Consider the following 21,377-nt stretch of genomic DNA (forward strand, 5'->3'; position numbering starts at 1 on the left):
TATATATATATATATATTCCCCTGTTCTTTCTCTCTCTCTGTGTATATATATCACTTGTTCTGTTCCCCTAGAGAACCTGAACCCTGACTAAGACAGACCTCCAATACAGGGGATAAGAGAAGAAACATCAAATATTTCTTAACATCTACTGCTTTATTTTTCTCTCTTCTTCTTAAAACCTATATCATGGTGAGCAACTTGGGGCCTCATGTTTGTGTTATAAAGTCATAGTTTTCTGCGATTAAGCCTGAAGGTAATTTTAGTCAGTGAATTCACCTCAAATTCTCCATGCATGTGGATAAGAAACAAATAGTAAGAAATAATTTCTCAACTTACCTTGAGTAACAAAGTCTGCAGCAGAGGATGGAAAGAAAAGCAAGGGAAGTGAATCAAGCCAGAAGAAGATAATGAGCATGTAGGAGGATTCAGGAGATTTGAGCTTGTTTTGCTTACTGCATATGGTCCTGGGCCATTCACTTAACCTGTCTGTTTCTTCCTTTGTAAAATAAGGTTGTTAGATGAAGACCAAATGACTTCCTTTCCTGCTTTCTGCTTCTAAAGGTCTGGTTTTGAAGTCCCCATGGAACAAGGCTAAGCTAGTCCAGGATGCTGAAGTCATGCAAGTCCTCAGGGCACATTAAGATGCAAGAGCTAATTCCAAGGCAAGCACAAACATAAACAGAAGAGGTCACTCCCCCTATATTTAATTTAAGTGACTTCTGGTTAAGAAGCTACATACATTTATGTTGCATTTAATTGGAAAATTAAGGAGGAAACATAATTGCTGATTTGGGTTTGTTAATTGTGGTAATGCTGTGAGTTGAGGTATTAGAGGGAAGGTACCTGCCTCTTACATGGGGCTGCGGTGGTTTGGTGGTACAACTCTCACCTTTCGTGTGGGAGACCCAGGTTAGATTCCCAGCCCAATGCACCTCATGTGCAAACACCTCCTGTCTGTCAGCAGAGGTTTGCATGTTGCTCTGATGCTGAACAGGTTTCAGGGGAGTTTCCAGACTAAGACTGACTAGGAAGAAAGGCCTGTTGATCTCCTTCCAAAAATCAGCGAATGAAAACCCTATGGATCACAATGGTCTGATCCACAACTGATCATGGGGATAGACTGGGCAGCATTTTGTTCCGCTGAGTGTAGGGTCGTCTTGAGTCAGGGGCAAATTCGACAGTAACTAACAATAACATCTCTCTTACGGTTCATATCCACTCTTTTGGACTCAATTAAACATGGGATTTTTGTGCAGAATGGAACACCCCAAATGGGCATGGGGTTAAGTTAAACCTGATCGGCTCCCAGCTAAGGCTACTGTCTAAATGAATTGTCCAGACTCTAAGCTTAACTTCACACTAACCTCGTTCATCCTAGCTGTTCTGTTCAAATAGAATGCAAGGGGAAAACTGATTCCCAGGGTCTAACAGAAGATCAGTAAAGACTCGTTCTCTGAGAAGCTGTAACAGAGATACATGAAGACTGCATTCCATTATTATCACCACTCGATCAACATAGATCAAGTAGATAAACGTGAAGAAGAGAAACCATTTGATGCAAACACTCAATGAATGGTTTTCTTGCACTTGCTATTAACATATGGTAGGCAGTATTCTAAATACATAATAAATATATCAAGTTCAATTCTTGTAACAGCCATGTAATACAAGATTTATTTTCTGGTTTTACAGATGTAGAGACAGATTCCCCCCTGCACCGCACTGCAATGAAGTGCTTTTATACGGCCTTTCTAGCCATGTTCTCGTATTTCCCACATGATGATTGGCTTGACCACAATCTTGCAAGGGTTGTTATTATGCAAATAGTGGTGTCTTAGTTATCTAGTGCTTCTATAACAGAAATATCATAAGTGGATGCCTTTAACAAGCAGAGATTTATTCTTTCACAGTCTAGGAGGCTAGAAGTCTGGATTCAGAGTACCAGCTCCAAGGGAAGGCTTTCTCCCTCTGGTTCTGGGGGAAGGTCCTTGTTATTGATCTTTCCTGGTTGAGGAGCTTCTCGGCACAGGGATCCCAGGTCCAAAGGACGTGCTATTCTCCTGCCTCTTGTTCCTTGGTGGTATGAGGTCCCCAGTCTTTCTGCTCATTTCTCTCTTTTATATCTCAAAAGAGATTGACTGAAGACACAACCTAATCTTGTAGATTGCATCCTGCCTTGCTAACATAACTGCCTCTAATCTTGCCTCATTAACATCATAAAGTTAGGATTTGCAGCACATAGGAAAATCACAGCAGATGACAAAATGGTGAAAAATCACACAATACTGGGAATCATGGCCTAGCTAAATTGACAAATATTTTTGGGGGACACAATTCAATCCATAACGAGTGTTTTGAAAATCAATCCAATAGGATTGACAGACTTTTGGTCTACTGAGGGGACTGGTCACTTTACGGTCCTGCTAGAGGGCCCTGCCTTGAAATTAAAAAAGCGTTTGCTTAGGGTCAATCCCACAGAGTTTCATGGGGACCTTACTATCATTAAGAACGGCCTGGAGTGGAGCAACTCCTTTGGACCCAGAGTCTCTGCACTGAGAATCTCCTAGATCTAGGAGAAAGAGCTGTAACACTGAAGAAAAAGAGATAGTGGGCTGATGGGCCCATGGAGAGAGAGCTGACAGTCTTCAGGAAAAAGACTTGCCTGCAGAGCTGGGTGCCTCTGGGCACTTGCCAGTGGAGCTTAAAGAGCTGTAACACTTGCCCGTGCAGGGCAGAGGCCTGAGTGTGCCCTGTACAACATACCTCCCCCACAGGCAGTGTGGTGGGACCCATGGGGCCCTTGGGCAGAACGCGCCCAGGTAGCATGGCGGTAAGAGAGAGAACCGCACAGAGAGAACATGGCGAGCACAAGCGGCAGAGGCCTAAAAGGGCCCAGTGGCAGAGGCTCGGGTGGTCCTGTGCAGGGGTCTGTGTGCCGAGGCTCAGTGACAGAGCAGAAACCTTGGGAGCTGAGCAGTCCCCACCCCTCCCCCGCCCCCGCCATAGCATGGTAGTAGCTGGAGGCAGTGTTGCCATGAACACAGCATCTGTTCTGAATCACTCCTGGCAGTCCTATGGCTACCTGGAAGCTTGAAGTACAGCCTGTCTGCATACGCAATGTAGATAGACCCACAGCAATTTACTCACCTTTCCCCTGTTTGTTATAGCATTTGTGGCCTTTCTATGGGGACTCATGTCCTTCATTTTGGGAAAAATATGAATTGGACAACTAGATAGATACTCTAACAAAGGGGTAGTGATTAAGTTATAGTCAATCTACTTGATGGATTTTTATTGTGAATAAAGGGTAAACATTAGACTTTAGGTTAACAAAGGTCAAAGTCTTGTTCAGCCTATGGGGGTAAATGACCTTGAAGTATGGCTTCCTTGGAAACTACAGAGCTAAGGCAAATGTAGAAAGTTATGACTGCCTGTCTACTGGGAAACGCCTGATGTGTAGAACTGTCTCGTACTGGTACCGGGGGAATTGTGAGTTGGCACATGGCCTTGAGCGTGGATGACTAGAACAGTATACAGTATTGACAGGAAGGCTTCTCTGTGTCAAGGTGACACATATGCACCTTGGCTCTCATTCTGTGCCAGCCACACATACCCTGTATGGGTCAAGAGGCAAAAGAAGGCATGCTCTGTGTAGCTGCTGGGCCTCATGAAGAGATGAGGCTGCTGTGTCTACTATTATTTCTGGTTCACATGGGTCTTTGTTTCCTAGTGCTGCTGTAACACAAATACAAGTGGGTGGCTCTAAAGAACATAAATTTATTTTCTGACAGTTTTGGAGGCTAGAAATCAAAATCAGGGTCTCAGCTGTATTGATTCCATCCTTGTCAGTAGCCCCGGGCATTCACTGGATTCTTGTTGCTTCTCACATGGCATCTGTCTTTCCCCATGTATGTGTGCCTTTGTGTCTATCTAATTTGTTCTTTCTATAATTCAGAAGTGATTAGGTTTAGAGCCCACCCTGCCTGGGTATGATCTAATTAATGTAATAAAGGAAACTCTATTTCCTTACCCAATGGGAGACAGCAGCCAGTTGATAAATCTCCCTTCCTGAACCTGGACAAATTGCCCAAGAGGCGGTGGTTCATACAGCTTTAGAAGACCACAAGAGTGAGCAATCAGCTGCCCCTGATACCAAGCAGTGGTCAGCTGGGTGGAGTGGTCAGTCCTGTAACCAGCACCTTATATTTGATTCCCCTCCTTTCCTACCTCATTTTTCTTTTCTATCACTCCTCCTTCTCTGAGGTTGTATTTCCTAATACAGTGCTAGCTTTTGCCTCAGGGCTATTTTCTAGAGAAGACAAGACAAGACAAGTTAGAACAATGGGTCAAGGGCAGAATTTTCTTTATTTTCTGTATTGCTGATATAGTGTTGTTTATGCAATAAATAAATTTGAGGAGAATAATAAATCATCCCCTCATTTATAGTTTATTTTGTTTATCTCTCTATCAAATAGGCTGGCCATTTAGTTGACAGCACACACACACGCAAAAAATCAGGCTAAGCCTAAATCTTCAAGTATAGGCAATCCCTATTTACTCAGGAAAAGCCAGAAGATTCAATGTAAGTTTGAACCTAAAAGAGCCTTTGCTTAGGTTTTATGCCTCTGGAATAATTTTAGTATTTGCTGTTTTTTTCTTTTGGAAGTATATGATTATTTTTCTTCTGAACCCAAGACAGAAAACTTGACCATGATACAGCTATGGCTCAACTTTTAGAAGTCTTAGAGGAATTAGACTGCAGAAGAGTAACAGAACTAACATATAGAAACAAGAAAAAGAAAGAGGAAAGATGAGGGCATATGCCTAGGGACCTAGATGGAAAAAGGCAACATGAAAGCAAAAGTGACAGATTATAATAGAGAGTATACCATATATTCTCTGTTATAAATGGTTATGGATATGGGTAATTTTCTTTTCGCTTTTCTGTATTTTTCTTTTCCTTTTTTAAAATAATTTATTCTCTTTCATTTTTTGTTGTTGTTGAGAATATACACAGCAAAAAATACACCAATTCAAGTTTCTCCAGGTACAATTCAGTGACAGTTACTTATGTTCATATTCTTCGAGTTGTCTAACCATTCTCACTCCCTTTCTCTGAGTTGTTCCTCCCCAATTAACACAAATAAATGCACTGCCCCTTACGGTTCCTACCTAATCTTTTGAGCTGCTGTTGCCAATTTGATCTCATATAGATTGTTCTTAAAAGAGGATCATGCTCAAGGCAGGCATTCTTACTAGTTAAGCTAGACTACTGTTTGGTTTCAAGAAGACTTCAGAGGATATTTTTAGACCAAGGTTTAAAGATTATTTTAGGGCAGTTTTTCTGTCTTTCCCTGAATATTTTACAATGAATATCTATTACTTCTGTAATCCAAAGAAAGCAAATGCTATTTTCTTTTTTTTAAGACAAAGGTAAAATTATTTAGAATCAGGAAATGTCAGGGTTGTATCCTTTCATCATACTTACTCAATCTGTATGCTGAACAAATAATCCGATTGGAGGAAGACTCATTAACAAACTGCAATATGCAGATGACACAACCTTGCTTGCTGAAAGTCTTACCAGGTTCCAGCTCCCAGTGGCCCAGTGACAGCAAGGGTGCTTGTTGCAGGGCACAGTGGACATGGGCCTTTCTGTCCAGTCACAGAAGCCGCCCGGACAAGACACTCCTCTCTCCTGAACTCCGCCTCCACAGGACCTAGAGCACTGACTCAGAACAGGGACAGGATTAGGGAAAAACCACATGGTGACAACTTCAGTGATAAGGGAAGAATTTTTGGTATCACATTTGTTGTGCGCAGTGTTATGAGGAATAATGGTTCTGTAGCATCCTTGCAGGTTCCTTACAATCATCACTCTAGTAAGGCTGAGCAACAGTGATAGAGAGAGAATTAAAGAGAGGGAGGGAGGCCTGAGCAACAGTGATAGAGAGAGAATTAAAGAGAGGGAGGGAGGCCTGAGCAACAGTGATAGAGAGAGAGAATTAAAGAGAGGGAGGGAGGCCAATATAGGAAATCTTGAGGACAACGGGAAGGGAAAAATCAGAAGCGGCCAAATAGTTCAATGTCAAACAGTATGTCAAAAAGATGGAGTTTTGCTTAAGAGTCTAAATGAGTGGTCATTCTGGAAGGGACATAACATTACCTGGGTTTTGCCTTCTGACACAACTGTCTAGAAACCAAAACGTAAAATTTAGATTTTTTTTAATACGATTAGCTCTGACAATCCAAACAGGAAGCAAATAATTGCAATCCAATTTTAAAATGAAATTCAGTCTTCCTTCCCCACTACATAAAGGTTTTTTTTTTGTAATTAATTTTTATTGTGCTTTAAGTGAAAGTTTACAAATCAGCTCAGTCTCTCATATAAACATTTACATACACCTTGCTATACGTTTCTAATTGCTCTCCCTCTAACGAGACAGCACAGTCCTTTCCTCTGCCCTCTCTCCTCATGTCCATTCAGGCAGCTTCTGACCCCCTCTGCCCTCTCATTTCCCCTCCAGACAGGAGATGCCAACACAGTCTCATTCTTCACCAGTATCATTTTCTATCCCATAGTCCAGTCCAATCCCTGTCTGAAGAGTTAGCTTTGGGAATGGTTTCTGTCTTGGCCTAACAGAAGGTCTGGGGACCATGACCTGCGGGGTCCTTCTAGTCCCAGTCTGACCATTAAATCTGGCCTTTTTACGAGAATTTGGGGTCTGCATCCCACTGCTCTCCTGCTCCCTCAGGGGTTCTCCGTTGTGTACCGTGTCAGGGCGGTAGACCACGAGGTGCTGTGCACAGTCAGAGCAGCATCCTGATGGGTTGGAGAAAGCATCTAAGGATGCCCAGTCCTGCAACAGCTCCAGGGAAATACTCAAATGACATTTGCATTTTCCATCTCCACTACTCCCTCAGAAAGAAGCCTTCCAAATTTACTGTTTGGGCAAGCCCTTTCACCTCCTAGCAGCCAGTGAACAGGTGCAGGGATGCATGAAAATATTGCAATGTCCTCAGTTTTTGCAAACTCAGTACAGAACAATTTAGAAAGAAGAGTTGGTGGGAGGCCCCCAGAGAACAGGCGCCCTATAATGGGGCTCCCAAAGGCTGGGGAAGCATAAAGAAGACATCTTCTTTTCCATAACCAAAAAGCTGATCTGAATTCTTGTTTTGATAACCTGCAAATGCCATTGCTCTAACAGGGCAATCTAAGGTCCTCTGTAAATTCCAGGATTCTAGAAGCTGTCACCTGAGCAGGCATGGGTCAGGCTCAATATACACGGACAGCATGGATGCCTGAGGCCAGGGCATGGGAGTAGCTGGCACTTCACGTATCTCCAGAGTAGCGCAGGAGAAGGAGGAGAAACAAGAAGCAGTGGTGGCCTCCTCCACCAGGTAGTGATCTAGAGCCTCAGGAATTCACATAGATGCTTGACCCAGTGGGCAGTAAGTAAGCAACTCTAGAGGGCTCATCATTCCATAGGCTTCAGTTCTTACTCTGTATCCTACAGTTGTGGTTCTCTATCTTTCCTTCCCTTTCTCCTCAATGCTCTATTTGTTCAATGCCTACTGGGCTACGTTTCTGTAGCAGAAAGAGCACAAGCATTGCAGTCCACCTTATGTTTGAATTTAGGCCCTAACATTTATTTTCTAACTGTGTGACCTCAGGTAAGTTTTTTAACCTCTCTGAGTATCAATTTCTTCCCCTATAAAACAAAGTTCCTAAGACTTAGCATCAGGTATTATAGAAAAAGTGCCAAACCCATGGACATACTCGAAATATGCTGGGCTCTTTTATTTTGTCTCTTTTCTACCATAAGCTGACATAGCTGGGAAAGTTTTAGCTAATCATGTATGGAGAGACAACATTAATTGGAGAATGAGATCATCATACTTTACCAAAGAACAATGACTTGTTTCCATGTGACAAAGTAGAACAAAGACCAAGTGGAGTCTGGGCCGTTATAAATGAGAGTACACACACATGCACACATGCACACACACATACTCAAACACATGTGCTACCTATTTATATTTGTGCAAACGATAATGTAGGCATTTAACTGAGGGGTGGAACTCTAAAATTACAGTGTCTGTGTAAAGGAGCTGACCATATCCCAACCTGACTGTGGGAGCCTTGGAGAGGCATGGGTCTTAAATGGCTCTCATTAAAGTGGCCCATGTTCAAGTCATTCCACTGTGTTTCTTTCTTAAGCAGGAACCCCCGATTTCCCAATATATCCTTTGGGAGACTGTTGTTGTTGGGCACCACTGAGTTGATTCCAACTAATAGTGACCCCATGTGACAGAGCAGAACTGTCCCATAGGGTTTTCTTGGCTGTCATTTTTACAGGAGCAGGTCTTCTCTCCCACCTAGCCACTGGAGACCTGGTGGCACAGTGATTAAGCATTTGGCTGCTAACCAAAAGTTGGCATTTGAATCCACCAGCTGCTCCTTAGAAACTCTATGGGGTAGTTCTACTCTGTCCTATAGGGTCACTATGAGTCAGAATCAACTCAACAGCAATTTTTTTTTTTTTTTGGTTTAGCCACTCGATGAGTTCGAACTGGCAACCTTTTGATTAGTAGCCAAGTGCTTAACCCTTGCACCACCAGCGGTCCTTACTGGTAGACTCATACACACACACACACACACCCAGTGCCGTCAAGTCGGTTCCGACTCATAGTGACCCTATAGGACAGAGAAGAACTGCCCCATAGAGTTTCCAAGGAGCGCGCCTGGAGGATTCGAACTGCTGACCCTTTGGTTAGCAGTCGTAGCACTTAATCACTATGCCACCAGGGTTTCCACTGGTAGACTAGGTTGTAATAAAATACTAAATTGTCATGATGGAAACCATACAACATAGTCTTCTCAAAGGAATGGTTTCAGCTCTTGAACCCGTTCTGACCTGTTTAGCCTTCCCCATACAGTGTTGGGTCACTGAATGGAGGTCAGCCATTGGCATGATGCAGAGTGGTCTCCCCTGGTTTCTAGACTCGTGGTGACACAGAGATTCATTCTGTTCTGGTAGGGTGAATGGCGTTTCTCCATTTCTAGGGTGTGTACCTGGCTCCAGGGTTCCACCTGCCACTCCTCACAAGGCTCAGTGTTACAGCTCATGCTCTGCGGGGGAGGAATTCCAGCCAGGAACTGGCAGTGAAATGGCCTCAGGCTCTGGCGGTCCCGGCTGTCCACGCACTGAATCTCCCGGATCTTGAAGCCCCCACTGCAGTTTCTGGAGCACTGTATGACAAGCAAAAGCAAATAGGATGCCTAAGAACTCGGCATTCAGACCTTCGTTCCCCTGATTCATAGGAGGTAATGCGTGGAATAGGGAAGGGGATGGTGGTTTCACAAAGCACCATGGGAGTTTCAGGGCCACATCTAGTTCAAGTGAACTCTGCTTGCCCTCAGGAGTGACTGATAGGGAGTCAGTCGGTTCACCCAGACCAGGCTCCTGGTGTCAGGAAACGGATGTGTGTGTGAAAGAGAGAGAGACATTTCAATGCTTTTTTTTGTTTGTTTTGTTTAATTTAATTGTGGTAAATCTATACGTAACAAATTGTTGGCCTTTTCAAATTCTTCACATGTACAATTCAGTGACATAGTTACGTTTATTATGTTGTTCAGTCATTACCATTATCCATTTCCAAATTTCCCCATCACCTTTAACAGAAGCTCAGTGTCCCCTTAGTAGTGAGTCCCCCTTTTCCCTCCCTCCCCCACCAAACCAAACCCACTGCTGTGGAGTCCATTCTGACTCAAAGCAACCTGATAGAACAGAATAGAACTGCCCCATACGGTTTCCAAGGCTGTAAACCTTTACAGAAGTAGACTGCCACATCTCTCTCCCGTGGAGCAGCTGGTGGGTTCGAACCGCCGACTTTTGGTTAGCAGTTGAGTGCTTTAATCATTCTGCCACCAGGGCTTCTTTCCCTCCCTGCCACCCGCTCCTATTGTTGTTGTTGTTGATTGCCATTAAGTTGATTCTGACACATGGCAACCCTGTGCATGCAGAGTAGAGCTGCTCCTTAGAGTTCTCAAGCCTGTGACCTTTCAGAAGCAGATCTCTAGGCCTGTCTTTCTTCCGAGGTGCCTCTTGGTGAATTCAAACTACCAACATTTCAGCTAGTAGTGGAGCTCTTAACTTTGATCTCTGTGCGGAAGTGGAGGGCTTTGCTGTCTGACAGAGCTTGGGTGAGAATTCCAGTCCTGTCCCTCACTAGTGTAAGCCCCTGGGTAAGGCACAGAAACATTCTGAGCTTCAGTCATCACGTCTGGGATAGAATTGTTACCTCACAGAACTGTTGTGAAGGTTATAAATAGTGGGGTTGGTGTGCCTGCTGGCATAGCAGCAGATGTCTTAGTGGCTGCTCCCTTCTGGATGGATGCCTTTATTCATTTGAGGCAAAGAGGCCTGCCTCCTGCCCTGGCGATGGGGCATCTGGGATGCATCTACACAGGAGGAGCTCTCTGCCAGCTTTGTCCATTCTTTCTCTCAGAATCCTGCTAAAAAGTCATTTTCTCCTTACTCCAAAAGTGGAATAGGTTACCCTTTCACTCTTCAAGAGATTATATTAGGGAAATGAAGAACTGGTCAGTAGTTGACCTGAAGAGTGAGCAAACCCAGTCCTGGTCCCCACCAACATCTGTTCTCCTACAGCTGCCATCTCCTCCCTCCAGCGCTTACAGTTTTCCAGCCACATGCCCAGTGTTGTTGTTGTTGTTTTAGGTGCTGTCGAGTCGGTTCCGATTCATAGCGACCCTATGCACAACAGAATGAAACACTGCCCGGTCCTGCACCATCCTTACAATCGTTGTTATGCTTGAGCTCATTGTTGCAGCCACTGTGTCAGTCCACCTCATTGAGGGTCTTCCTCTTTTCCTCTGACCCTGTACTCTGCCAAGCATGATGCCATTAAACAGGCCCCATGAACCTCCCTTCCCATATCCCCAGATCTGTGGGCGTGAACAGGTAAGCAGAACAGGTAGCATTACGGCTCTGCCTCAGTGAGGGGCATGATTCACCTGCGACAGCTGACTTCCTTTGGTCAGGATGTACATTGATGGACCCAGGTCGCCTACCACCAGGAGTGGTAGTACTGCTATTTAGGGGGATGCTTCTGGTTTATACTCTCACCTCTTGGCTTCTGGAGGCAACCCCATCCCCCACCTAGACAGATTCTACTTGACAGGAACTCGGGATTCCAGGACTTGGTGTCTAGCATATTTAGATTTCTAATGGTTTCCATATCCCTTTAATTTGTCTTCACTCTATATCATGGTCCCTCATGTCCAGTTCTGAGCTGGCCTCTTCTGTTGCTGCCCACACTAAGGTGGAATCTGAAGGTAGACGTGGTAGGGTTGGAGCAGCTACCTTACCAAAGAGCAATAACTTGCGCTCCTCAATTCTCCTTCCCCAAATTATCCTTGGGTTAATAATATGCCCTTGTGGTTCTCATGTTTTGAAGGTTCCCTCTTCCACCCTGTGTGTTACTAGCCACTGTTCTTCCTTTAAGTCTCAGCTTAATTGTTACCTCCTCAGAGAGGCCTTTCTTGACTCCCTGGTCTAAAGGAGACTGCCCCTTGTTATTTTTCTCAGCTCCTTCTGTTTCCATCACAGGAACTTGAAATATAGAATCACTTTTATTTATTTGGGCTGACTTTATTAGACTATGATTGCCATGAAGGTGAACCCTACTTGTCTGTTCACCCCAAGCACCTAGCACAGAGTCAGGTGCAGCATAGATGCTCAATATGTGTTTGTTGAATGAACATATGACTTCTGAGAAAAGACAAACTGGGAGAGCTCCCAATGGGCTAGAGGAATTGGGCATCTATCTGTACCCTCCCAGTCCTTCCACTGATGATTTCATTGCCTGCCTGGGCTGAGAAAATGCACCACCGAGAAAGGATGTCCATTTCTGCAGCCAGGTAAGGTATGTTTTTGTCTGGTTCTCCTTTCAATGTGGTATAAGATCAAACTTCCTTTCTGGCTATGGTGGAATAGTTGTATGTGTAAGGTTCAGGTTGGAGAAAGGAAATTCCTCAAGACCTTTCAGCAGAAGTAGATCCCAAAATGCTCTGTCCCCTTCTGCTGCCTGGCAGATTGCACCAGGTTGCTTGACTTCAAGGAGTCCTTGAGTGGTGCTATGGTTAAGTGCTAGGCTATTAACCAAAAGACTGGTGGTTCAAACATAGCAGAGGAGCCTCAGAAGGAAGGCCTGGTGATCTGCTTCCAAAAGGTCACAGCCCTGAAAACTCTACGGAGCACAGTTCTATTCTGCAACACATGTGGTCACCATGAGTTGGAATTGACTCAATGGCAGTTGATGGTGCCTGACTTCAACCCTGGGGCTGTTACTCAGAAAGACATAGGCTAGTGTGTCAGGGGCCAACCGATCTAATACTTCTATAAATCAAATGCGTTTAGCTTCTCAGAAATAAGCAACACTTTCCAGACCAAAACCGGTTGCCATCAAATCGATTCCAACTCATAGCAACCCTATAGAACAGAGTAGAACTGCCCCATAAGGCTTCCAAGTTGCTGCTGGTGGATTCAAACTGCTGACCTTTTTGTTAGCAGCTGAATGCTCAACCACTGTGCCACCAGGGCTCCACACTTATCAGACAGCCCCCAAAGACAAATTAAAAACTTCGTTTTTCCTGCTGTGCAGTAAGCACAAAGAGAAAAAAGTAACTGCCAATTTAAAATTATCCACAGAACAAATGAGAAAGCACGCTGTGGGTTTCCATACAAAACAATTATTTGTCTCAAAAAACAGATTTCTGGGAAATAGCACATGTTTAAAACAAGAGGATTCTTTATTAGGAAAAGGAAAATTTACATGACATTAGTGAAAAAAGGGGTTTTATTTTCTTATTTTCCATTTGTTGCTGTAATCTGCAATTCCTAAATTTAATTTTCATATCATCATTACCCTTTCATCAAATAACACATTCACATTCAATGGGAAATGAAGCTTATTAATATGGTAATGTCAACAGTAATAGGGGAAGACACTCACTAGATCTATGATTTTTCTATTACATTTTCAAAAGGGCCTCTGATTAAGTTAGTAAGAGGGAGGTGCCAGTATATCAAATCACCCCACTCCTAACACTGTTTTGACTTATAAAGGGCATGCAAATTATTATATTCATTTTCTGATTGCTCATTTTTATTCATGTTTTCCTAACCTGGATCCTGTGGACCAGACTGACGACATGAACCAGGCTAATGAGGACAGAAAGACTGGCTAATGCCCTGTTGTGACCAAACAGGCTTAATCATTTTCCAGTTACCGCATCAGTTTGTTTAACTAATGTGATTTGCTAACAAAATCGAATTAGAATGAAAAATACCCTTGCTTATGAAGCCACTGGCAGCGATAAAAATGAAATCACAACCTTTTCTTCCTGGTTTGTTTTGATCTATGAAGTCATTCTGATAGGCTTTCCATGTTGGATTCATATAGAGTGTTCAGATGCATATACTGAAGTTAATACACAGAGGATTGAGAGGTCAACAGACCACATCCAAGAATGAACCTGGCATCACCAAGTGGCTAGTGGCTCTGGATTGGCCTCTTCGCTTCATTACACTAGATCTATGCATCTCTATCTATATTAAAAAAAGCCTAACATTCTCAAAAGACTGACAAATGAGAAGCTGGACTATATGAAGAGAATGTGGCATCAGGATTGGGGAAAGGCTCATTAACAACCTTGCTTGCTGAAAGTGAAGAGGGCTGGAGCACTTACAGATGAAGATCAAAGACTACAGCCTTCAGTATGGATTACACCTCAACTTAAAGAAAATAAAAATTCTCACAACTGGACAAATCAGCAATATCATGATAAATGGAGAAGACTGAAGTTGTCAAGGATTTCATTTTACTTGGATCCACAATCAATGCCCATGGAAGCAGCACTCAAGAAATCAAGCAACATATTGCATTGGGTAAGTCTAATACAAAAGACCTCTTTAAAATGTTAAAAACCTTGAGTACTAAGGTATGCCTGACCCAAGCCATGGTAATTTCAATTGGCTCATATACATGCAAAAGCTGGACAATAAATAATAAAGACTTAAGAAGCATTGATGCTTTTGAATTATGGTGTTGGCAAGGAATATTGAGTATACTATGGACTGCCAGAAAAACAAACAACTCTGTTTTGAAAGAAGTACAGCCAGGATGCTCCAGTATGTGACCTATAGCCAATATATATATGGATGTTCTGGCAAAGCTTGCTTGCTTGCTCTGGTTTCTGCATCCGGCTGCCATTATCTGACCTCTGGTTCTTAGGACTTGAGCCAGCTGCCTGCTGTATGGGCTGCTAATTGTTATCTCTGCATCCCTGCTCTCTTACATGCCGATCTTGGGATTCATTGTTATCCATAGCTTATGAGACAGCAGCCTGCTCTCTTATATGCCGATCTTGGGATTCATTGTTATCCATAGCTTATGAGACAGCAGCCTGCATTCTTACCTGCTGATCTTGGATTCATCAGCCTCTGCAGTCAGTGAGCCAGCAGCCTACCATCTGACCTGCTGATCTTGGGTTTGTCAACTCCTGCAGCTACATGAGTCAGGAGAAGCCTCCAGCCTCACACCTGATCCACGGACTTGGAACTTACCAGCTTCTACTACTGCGTGAACCATTTCCTTGAGATAAATCTCTCTCTATATATATATACATATATGTATATGTGTGTGTGTATATATATATAATACACACACACACACACACACACGCTTCACTGGTTTTGCTTCTCTAGAGAACCCAGCCTAAGACAGTATTCCTGAATGTAAAACACTTGGGGTTGTCAAAAGAAGGTGACAGTTTAGACATATAACAAATTACATTAAGGGTAAAGTAAATGCAGTGATTTTCAGTGTATGATCCACATTCCTAATACTCAGTTTTGGCCTTCTGGGGGCAGAAACCAGTTGTCATCGAGTTGACTCTGACTCATGGCAACCCCAATTGTGTCAGAGTAGAAGTGTGCTCCACAGGGTTTTCAATGGCTGATTTTTCAGAAGTATATTTTTATACCATCAGGCCTTTCTTCTGAGGTGTCTCTGGGTGGGCTCGGACCTCCAACCTTTTGGTCAATAGCTAAGCCTGTTAACCATTTGCACCACTGAGGGACTTCTCTGGGGACAGAAACTCCCCTACAACATGCAATTCTATGCTTTGACTTTTGCATTTTGGATTTTAATATAGTCATGTGTCACTTAAGGTCCACGATATGTTCTGTGAAATAGGATGTTATGTGATTTGGACATTGTGTGAACATGCCTGTATCACGAACAATAGCAATCATTGATTTTCCACCTTTTTGTTGTTTAATAGCCTTTTGTTTCACTTCCAAATCTATACTTCTCCTTTGCCTCTTGCTGCTGCTATCACTAGCACTGGTTTTGCTACATTTAGGAGCCATGATGCATTTCACAGTAATATTTTTGAAAGAAACTTAAACAGAGAGATAACACTACAACATTCAAGAGATATGCAATACACAAGATTGGATGCTGCTGCCTACAAGTCAAAGCATACAGTACTGTGTGATAAACTTTTTATTTGTAAGTAAGGAAAATTCAAATTAAAATAATGATAGATTGGGAAACAGCTAAGGCAGTGCTCAGAGGTCAATTTATATCAATAAATGCACACATACAAAAAGAAGAAAGGGCCAAAATCAAAGGATCATCCCTACAACTTGAATAAATAGAAAGAGAGCAACAAAAGAAACCCTCAGGCACCAGAAGAAAGAAAATACTAAAAATAAGAGCAGAATTAAATGAAATAGAGAACAGAAAAACAATCGAAAGAGTTAACAAGACCAAAAGTTGGTTCTCTGAAAAAAATCAACAAAATTGATACACCATTGGCCAAACGGACAAAAGAAAAACAGGGGAGGAAGCAAATAACCCAAATAAGAAATGAGATGGGCTATATTACAACAGACCCAACTGAAATTAAAAGAATCATATTAGATTACTACGAAAAATTGTACTCTAGCAAATTTGAAAACCTAGAAGAAATTAATGAATTTCTAGAAACACACTACACTACCTAAACTAACACAAACAGAGGTAGAACAACTAAATAGACCCATAACAAAAAGAAGAGATTGAAAAGGTAATCAAAAAAACTCCCAGCAAAAAAAAGCCCTGGCCCTGATGGTTTCATTGCAGAGTTCTACCAAACTTTCAGAGAAGAGTTAACACCACTACTACTAAAGGAATTTTCAGAGCAAAGAAAAGGACGGAATACTCTCAAACTCATTCTATGAAGCCAGCATATCCCTGATACCAAAACCAGGTAAAGACACCACAAAAAAACAAAATTACAGACTTACATCCCTCATGAACTTAGATGCAAAAATCCTCAACAAAATTCTAGCCAATAGAATTCAACAACATAAAAAAAAAAATAATTCACCATGACCAAATGGGATTCATACCAGGTATGCAGGGATGGTTCATCATTAGAAAAACAGTTAATGTAATCCATCATATAAATAAAACAAAAGACAAGAACAACATGATCTTATCAATTGATGCAGAAAAGGCATTTGACAAAGTTCAAAATCCATTCACGATAAAAGCTCTCAGCAAAATAGGAATAGAAGGAAAATTCCTCAACATAATAAAGGGCATTTATACAAAGCCAACAGCCAACATCATCTTAAATGGAGAGAGTCTGAAAGCATTCCCCTTGAGATCAGGAATAGACAAGGATGCCCTTTATCACCACTCTTATTCAACATTGTGCTGGAGGTCCTAGCCACAGCAGTTAGGCTAGATAAAGAAATAAAGGGCATCCGGATTGGTAAGGAAGAAGTAAAAGTATCTCTTTTTGCAGATGACCTTATACACAGAAAACCCTGAAGAATCCTCAAGAAAACTACTAAAACTAATAGAAGAGTTCAGTAGACTATAAGGATACAAGATAAACATATAAAAATCAGTTGGATTCCTCTACACTAACAAAAAGAACATCAAAGAGGAAATTCCCAAATCAATACCATTTACAGTAGCCCCTGCAAAGATAAAATAATTAGGAATAAATCTTACCAGAGATGTTAAAGATCCATATAATGAAAACTACAAGACACTTCTGCAAGAAACCAAAAGAGACCTACATAAGTGGAAAAACGTACCTTACTCATGGATAGGAAGACTTAACTTTGTGAAAATGCCTATTCTACCAAAAGCAATCTATAGATTTAATGCAATTCTGATCCAAATTCCAATGACATTTTTTATGAGATGGTGAAACAAATCACCAGCTTCATATGGAAGGGAAAGAGGCCCCAGATAAGTAAAGCATTCCCGGAAAAGAAGAACAAAGTGGGAGGCTTCACTCTACCTGATTTTAGAACATATTCTACCACCACAGTAGTCAGAACAGCCTGGTACTAGTACAACAACAGATACATAGACCAATGGAACAGAATTGAGAATCCAGACATAAATCCATCCACATATGAGCAGCTGATATTTGACAATGGCTCAAAGTCAGTTCAATGGGGAAAAGACAGTCTCTTTAATAAATGGTGCTGGCATAACTGGATATCTATCTGCAAAAAAATGAAACAAGACCCATACCTCACACCATGCACAAAAACGAACTCAAAACGGATCAAATACCTAAATATAAAATCTAAAACGATAAAGATCATGGAAGAAAAAATAGAGACAATACCAGGAGTCCTAATACATGGCATAAACAGCACACAAAACATTACTAACAATGCAGAAAAGAAACTAGATACCTGGGAGCTCCTAAAAGTCAAACACCTATGCTCATTCAAAGACTTCACCAAAAGAGTAAAAAGACTACCTACAGACTGGGAAAAAGTTCTTAGCTGTAACATTTCCGATCAGCGTCTAATCATTAAAATCTACATGATACTGCAAAAACTCAACAACAAAAAGACAAATAACCCAATTAAAAAACGGGCAAAGGATATGAACAGGCACTTCACTAAAGAAGACATTCAGGTAGCTAAAAGATACGTGAGGAAACGCTCATGATCATTAGCCATTAGGGAAATGCAAATCAAAACTACAATGAGATTCCACCTTACTCCAATGAGGCTGGCATCAACCCAAAAAACACAAAATAATAAATGTTGGAGAGGCTGTGGAGAGGCTGGAACACTTACACACTGCTGGTGGGAATGTAAAATGGTACAACCACTTTGGAAATCAATTTGGTGCTTTTTTAAAAAACCAGAAATTGAACTACAATACAATCCAGCAGTCCCACTCCTTGGAATATACCCTGTGCTGTCGAGTTGATTCCGACTGATAGCGACCCTATAGTATATCCTAGAGAAATAAGAGCCTTTACACAAACAGATACATGCACACCCATTTTCATTGCAGCACTGTTTACAATAGCAAAAAGATGCAAGCAACCAAGGTGGCCATCAAGGGATGAATGGATAAATAAATTGTGGTATATTCACGCAGCATCTTGGACTTCTTCCTTCAGTACCATCGGTTCCGGATCATATGCCACCTCTTGAAATGGCTGAATATCGACTAATTCTTTTTGGTATAATGACTCTGTGTATTCCTTCCATCTTCTTTTGATGCTTCCTGCGTCCTTTAATATTTTCCCCCATAGAATCCTTCACTATTTCAGCTTGAGGCTTGAATTTTTTCTTCAGTTCTTTCAGCTTGAGAAACGCCAAGCACGTTCTTCCCTTTTGGTTTTCCATCTCCAGCTCTTTGCACATGTCATTATAACACTTTACTTTGTCTTCTTGAGGGGTCCTTTGAAATCTTCTGTTCAGTTCTTTTACTTCATCAGTTCTTCCTTTTGCTTTAGCTGCTCGACACTCAAGAGCAAGTTTCAGAGTCTCCTCTGACATCCATCTTGGTCTTTTCTTTCTTTCCTGTCTTTTCAGCGACCTCTTGCTTTCTACATGGATGATGTCCTTGATGTCATTCCACAACTTGTCTGGTCTTTGCTCATTAGCGTTCAATGCATCAAATCTGTTCTTCAGATGGTCTCTAAATTCAGGTGGGATATACTCAAGGTCATATTTTGGCTCTCGTGGACTTGCTCTGATTTTCTTCAGTTTCAGCTTGAACGTGCATATGAGCAATTGATAGTCTGTTCCACAGTCGGCCCCTGGCCTTGTTCTGACTGATGATATTGAGCTTTTCCACTGTCTCTTTCCACAGATGTAGTCAATTTGATTTCTGTGTGTTCCATCTGGCGAGGTCCATGTGTATAGTCACCGTCTATGTTGGTAAAAGAAGGTATTTGCAATGAAGAAGTCGTTGGTCTTGCAAAATTCTATCATTCGATCTCTGGTATTGTTTCTATCACCAAGGCCATGTTTCCCAACTACTGATCCTTCTTCTTTGTTTCCAACTTTCACATTCCAATCACCAGTAATTATCAATGCATCTTGATTGCATGCTCGATCAATTTCTGACTGCAGCAGCTGATAAAAATCTTCTGTTTCTTCATCTTTGGCCGTAGTGGTTGGTATGTATATTTGAATAATAGTCGTATTAACTGGTCTTCCTTGTAGGCATATGAATATTATCCTACTACTGACAGCATTGTACTTCAGGATAGATCTTGAAACATACTTTTTCACGATGAATGCAATACCATTCCTCTTCGAATTGTCATTCTGGGCATAGTAGACCACATGATTGTCCGAACCAAAATGGCCAATACCATCCATTTCAGCTCACTAATGCCTAGGATATCGATGTTTATGTGTTCCATTTCATTTTTGATGATTTCCAATTTTCCTAGATTCATACTTCGTACATTGCAGGTTCTGATTATTAATGGATGTTTGCAGCTGTTTCTTCTCATTTTGAGTCGTGCCACATCAGCAAATGAAGGTCCTGAAAGCTTTACTCCATCCACGTCATTAAGGTTGACTCTACTTTGAGGAGGCAGCTCTTCCCCAGTCATCTTTTGAGTGCCTTCCAACCTGGGGGCTCATTTTCCAGCACTATTTCAGACAATGTTCCGCTGCTATTCATAAGGTTTTCACTGGCTAATGCTTTTCAGAAGTAGACTGCCGGGTCCTTCATCCTAGTCTGTCTTAGTCTGGAACCTCAGCTGAAACCTGTCCTCCATAGGCAACCCTGCTGGTATCTGAATACCGGTGGCATAGCTTCCACCATCACAGCAACACACAAGCCCCCACAGTATGACAAACTGACAGACAGAAGTCCAAACTGCTCTGAAGGCATTGGCAAAAAACAAGGCTCCAGGAATTGATGGAATATCAATTGAGATGTTTCAACAAACAGATGCAGCACTGGAGGTGCTCACTCGTCTATGCCAAGAAATATGGAAGACAGCTTCCTGACCAACTGACTGGAAGAGATCCATATTTATGCCTATTCCGAAGAAAGGTGATCCAACTGAATGTGGAAATTACAGAACAATGTTTTATGGGTTTTATCATTTTTTTTTTTATCATTAATATCACATGCAAGCAAAATTTTGCTGAAGATCATTCAAAAACAGCTGTAGCAGTATATCGACAGGGAACTGCCAGAAATTCAGGCCGGTTTCAGAAGAGGACGTGGAACCAGGGATATCATTGCTGATGTCAGATGGATTCTGGCTGAAAGCAGAGAATACCAGAAGGATGTTTACCTGTGTTTTATTGACTATGCAAAGGCATATGACTGTGTGGATCATAACAAACTATGGATAACACTGCGAAGAATGGGAATTCCAGAACACTTAATTGTGCTCATGAGGAACCTTTACACAGATCAAGAGGCAGTTCTTCAGACAGAACAAGGGGGTACTGATTGGTTTCAAGTCAGGAAAGGTGTGCGTCAGGGTTGTATTCTTTCACCATACCTATTTAATCTGTATGCTGAGCAAATAATACGAGAAGCTGGACTATATGAAGAAGAACGGGGCATCAAGATTGGAGGAAGACTCATTAACAACCTGCGTTATGCAGATGACACAAGCTTGCTTTCTGAAAGTGAAGAGGACTTGAAGCACTTACTAATGAAGATCAAAGACCACAGCCTTCAGTATGGATTACACCTCAACATAAAGAAAACAAAACTCCTCACAAGTGGACCAATGAGCAACATCACGATAAATGGAGAAAAGATTGAAGTTGTCAAGGATTCCATTTTACTTGGATCCACAATCAACAGCCATGGAAGCAGCAGTCAAGAAATCAAAAGACACATTGCACTGGGCATATCTGCTGCAAAGAACCTCTTCAAAGTTTTGAAGAGCAAAGATGTCACCCTGAAGACTAAGGTAAGCCTGAACTGAGCCATGGTATTTTCAATTTCATCATATGCATGTGAAAGCTGGGCAACGAATAAGGAA

General features: G+C 41.9%; 1 protein-coding gene across 2 annotated transcripts in view; it reads right to left on the minus strand.

Annotated features, from left to right (window-relative positions):
* Positions 1–21,377, minus strand: part of ADAMTS12 (ADAM metallopeptidase with thrombospondin type 1 motif 12) — a 449,533-nt gene that overhangs the window by 16,664 nt on the left and 411,492 nt on the right. For both annotated transcript variants that reach the window (XM_049861860.1, XM_049861871.1), the window contains 2 exons: positions 9,078–9,254; positions 5,586–5,729 (listed from right to left, as the gene is read on the minus strand). In XM_049861860.1, the coding sequence (XP_049717817.1) occupies positions 5,586–5,729; positions 9,078–9,254 (321 nt within the window). The remainder of the gene's footprint in view (positions 1–5,585; positions 5,730–9,077; positions 9,255–21,377) is intronic.

This window comes from Elephas maximus, chromosome 2 (genome assembly GCF_024166365.1).
Source record: "Elephas maximus indicus isolate mEleMax1 chromosome 2, mEleMax1 primary haplotype, whole genome shotgun sequence".
NCBI lineage: Eukaryota > Metazoa > Chordata > Mammalia > Proboscidea > Elephantidae > Elephas > Elephas maximus.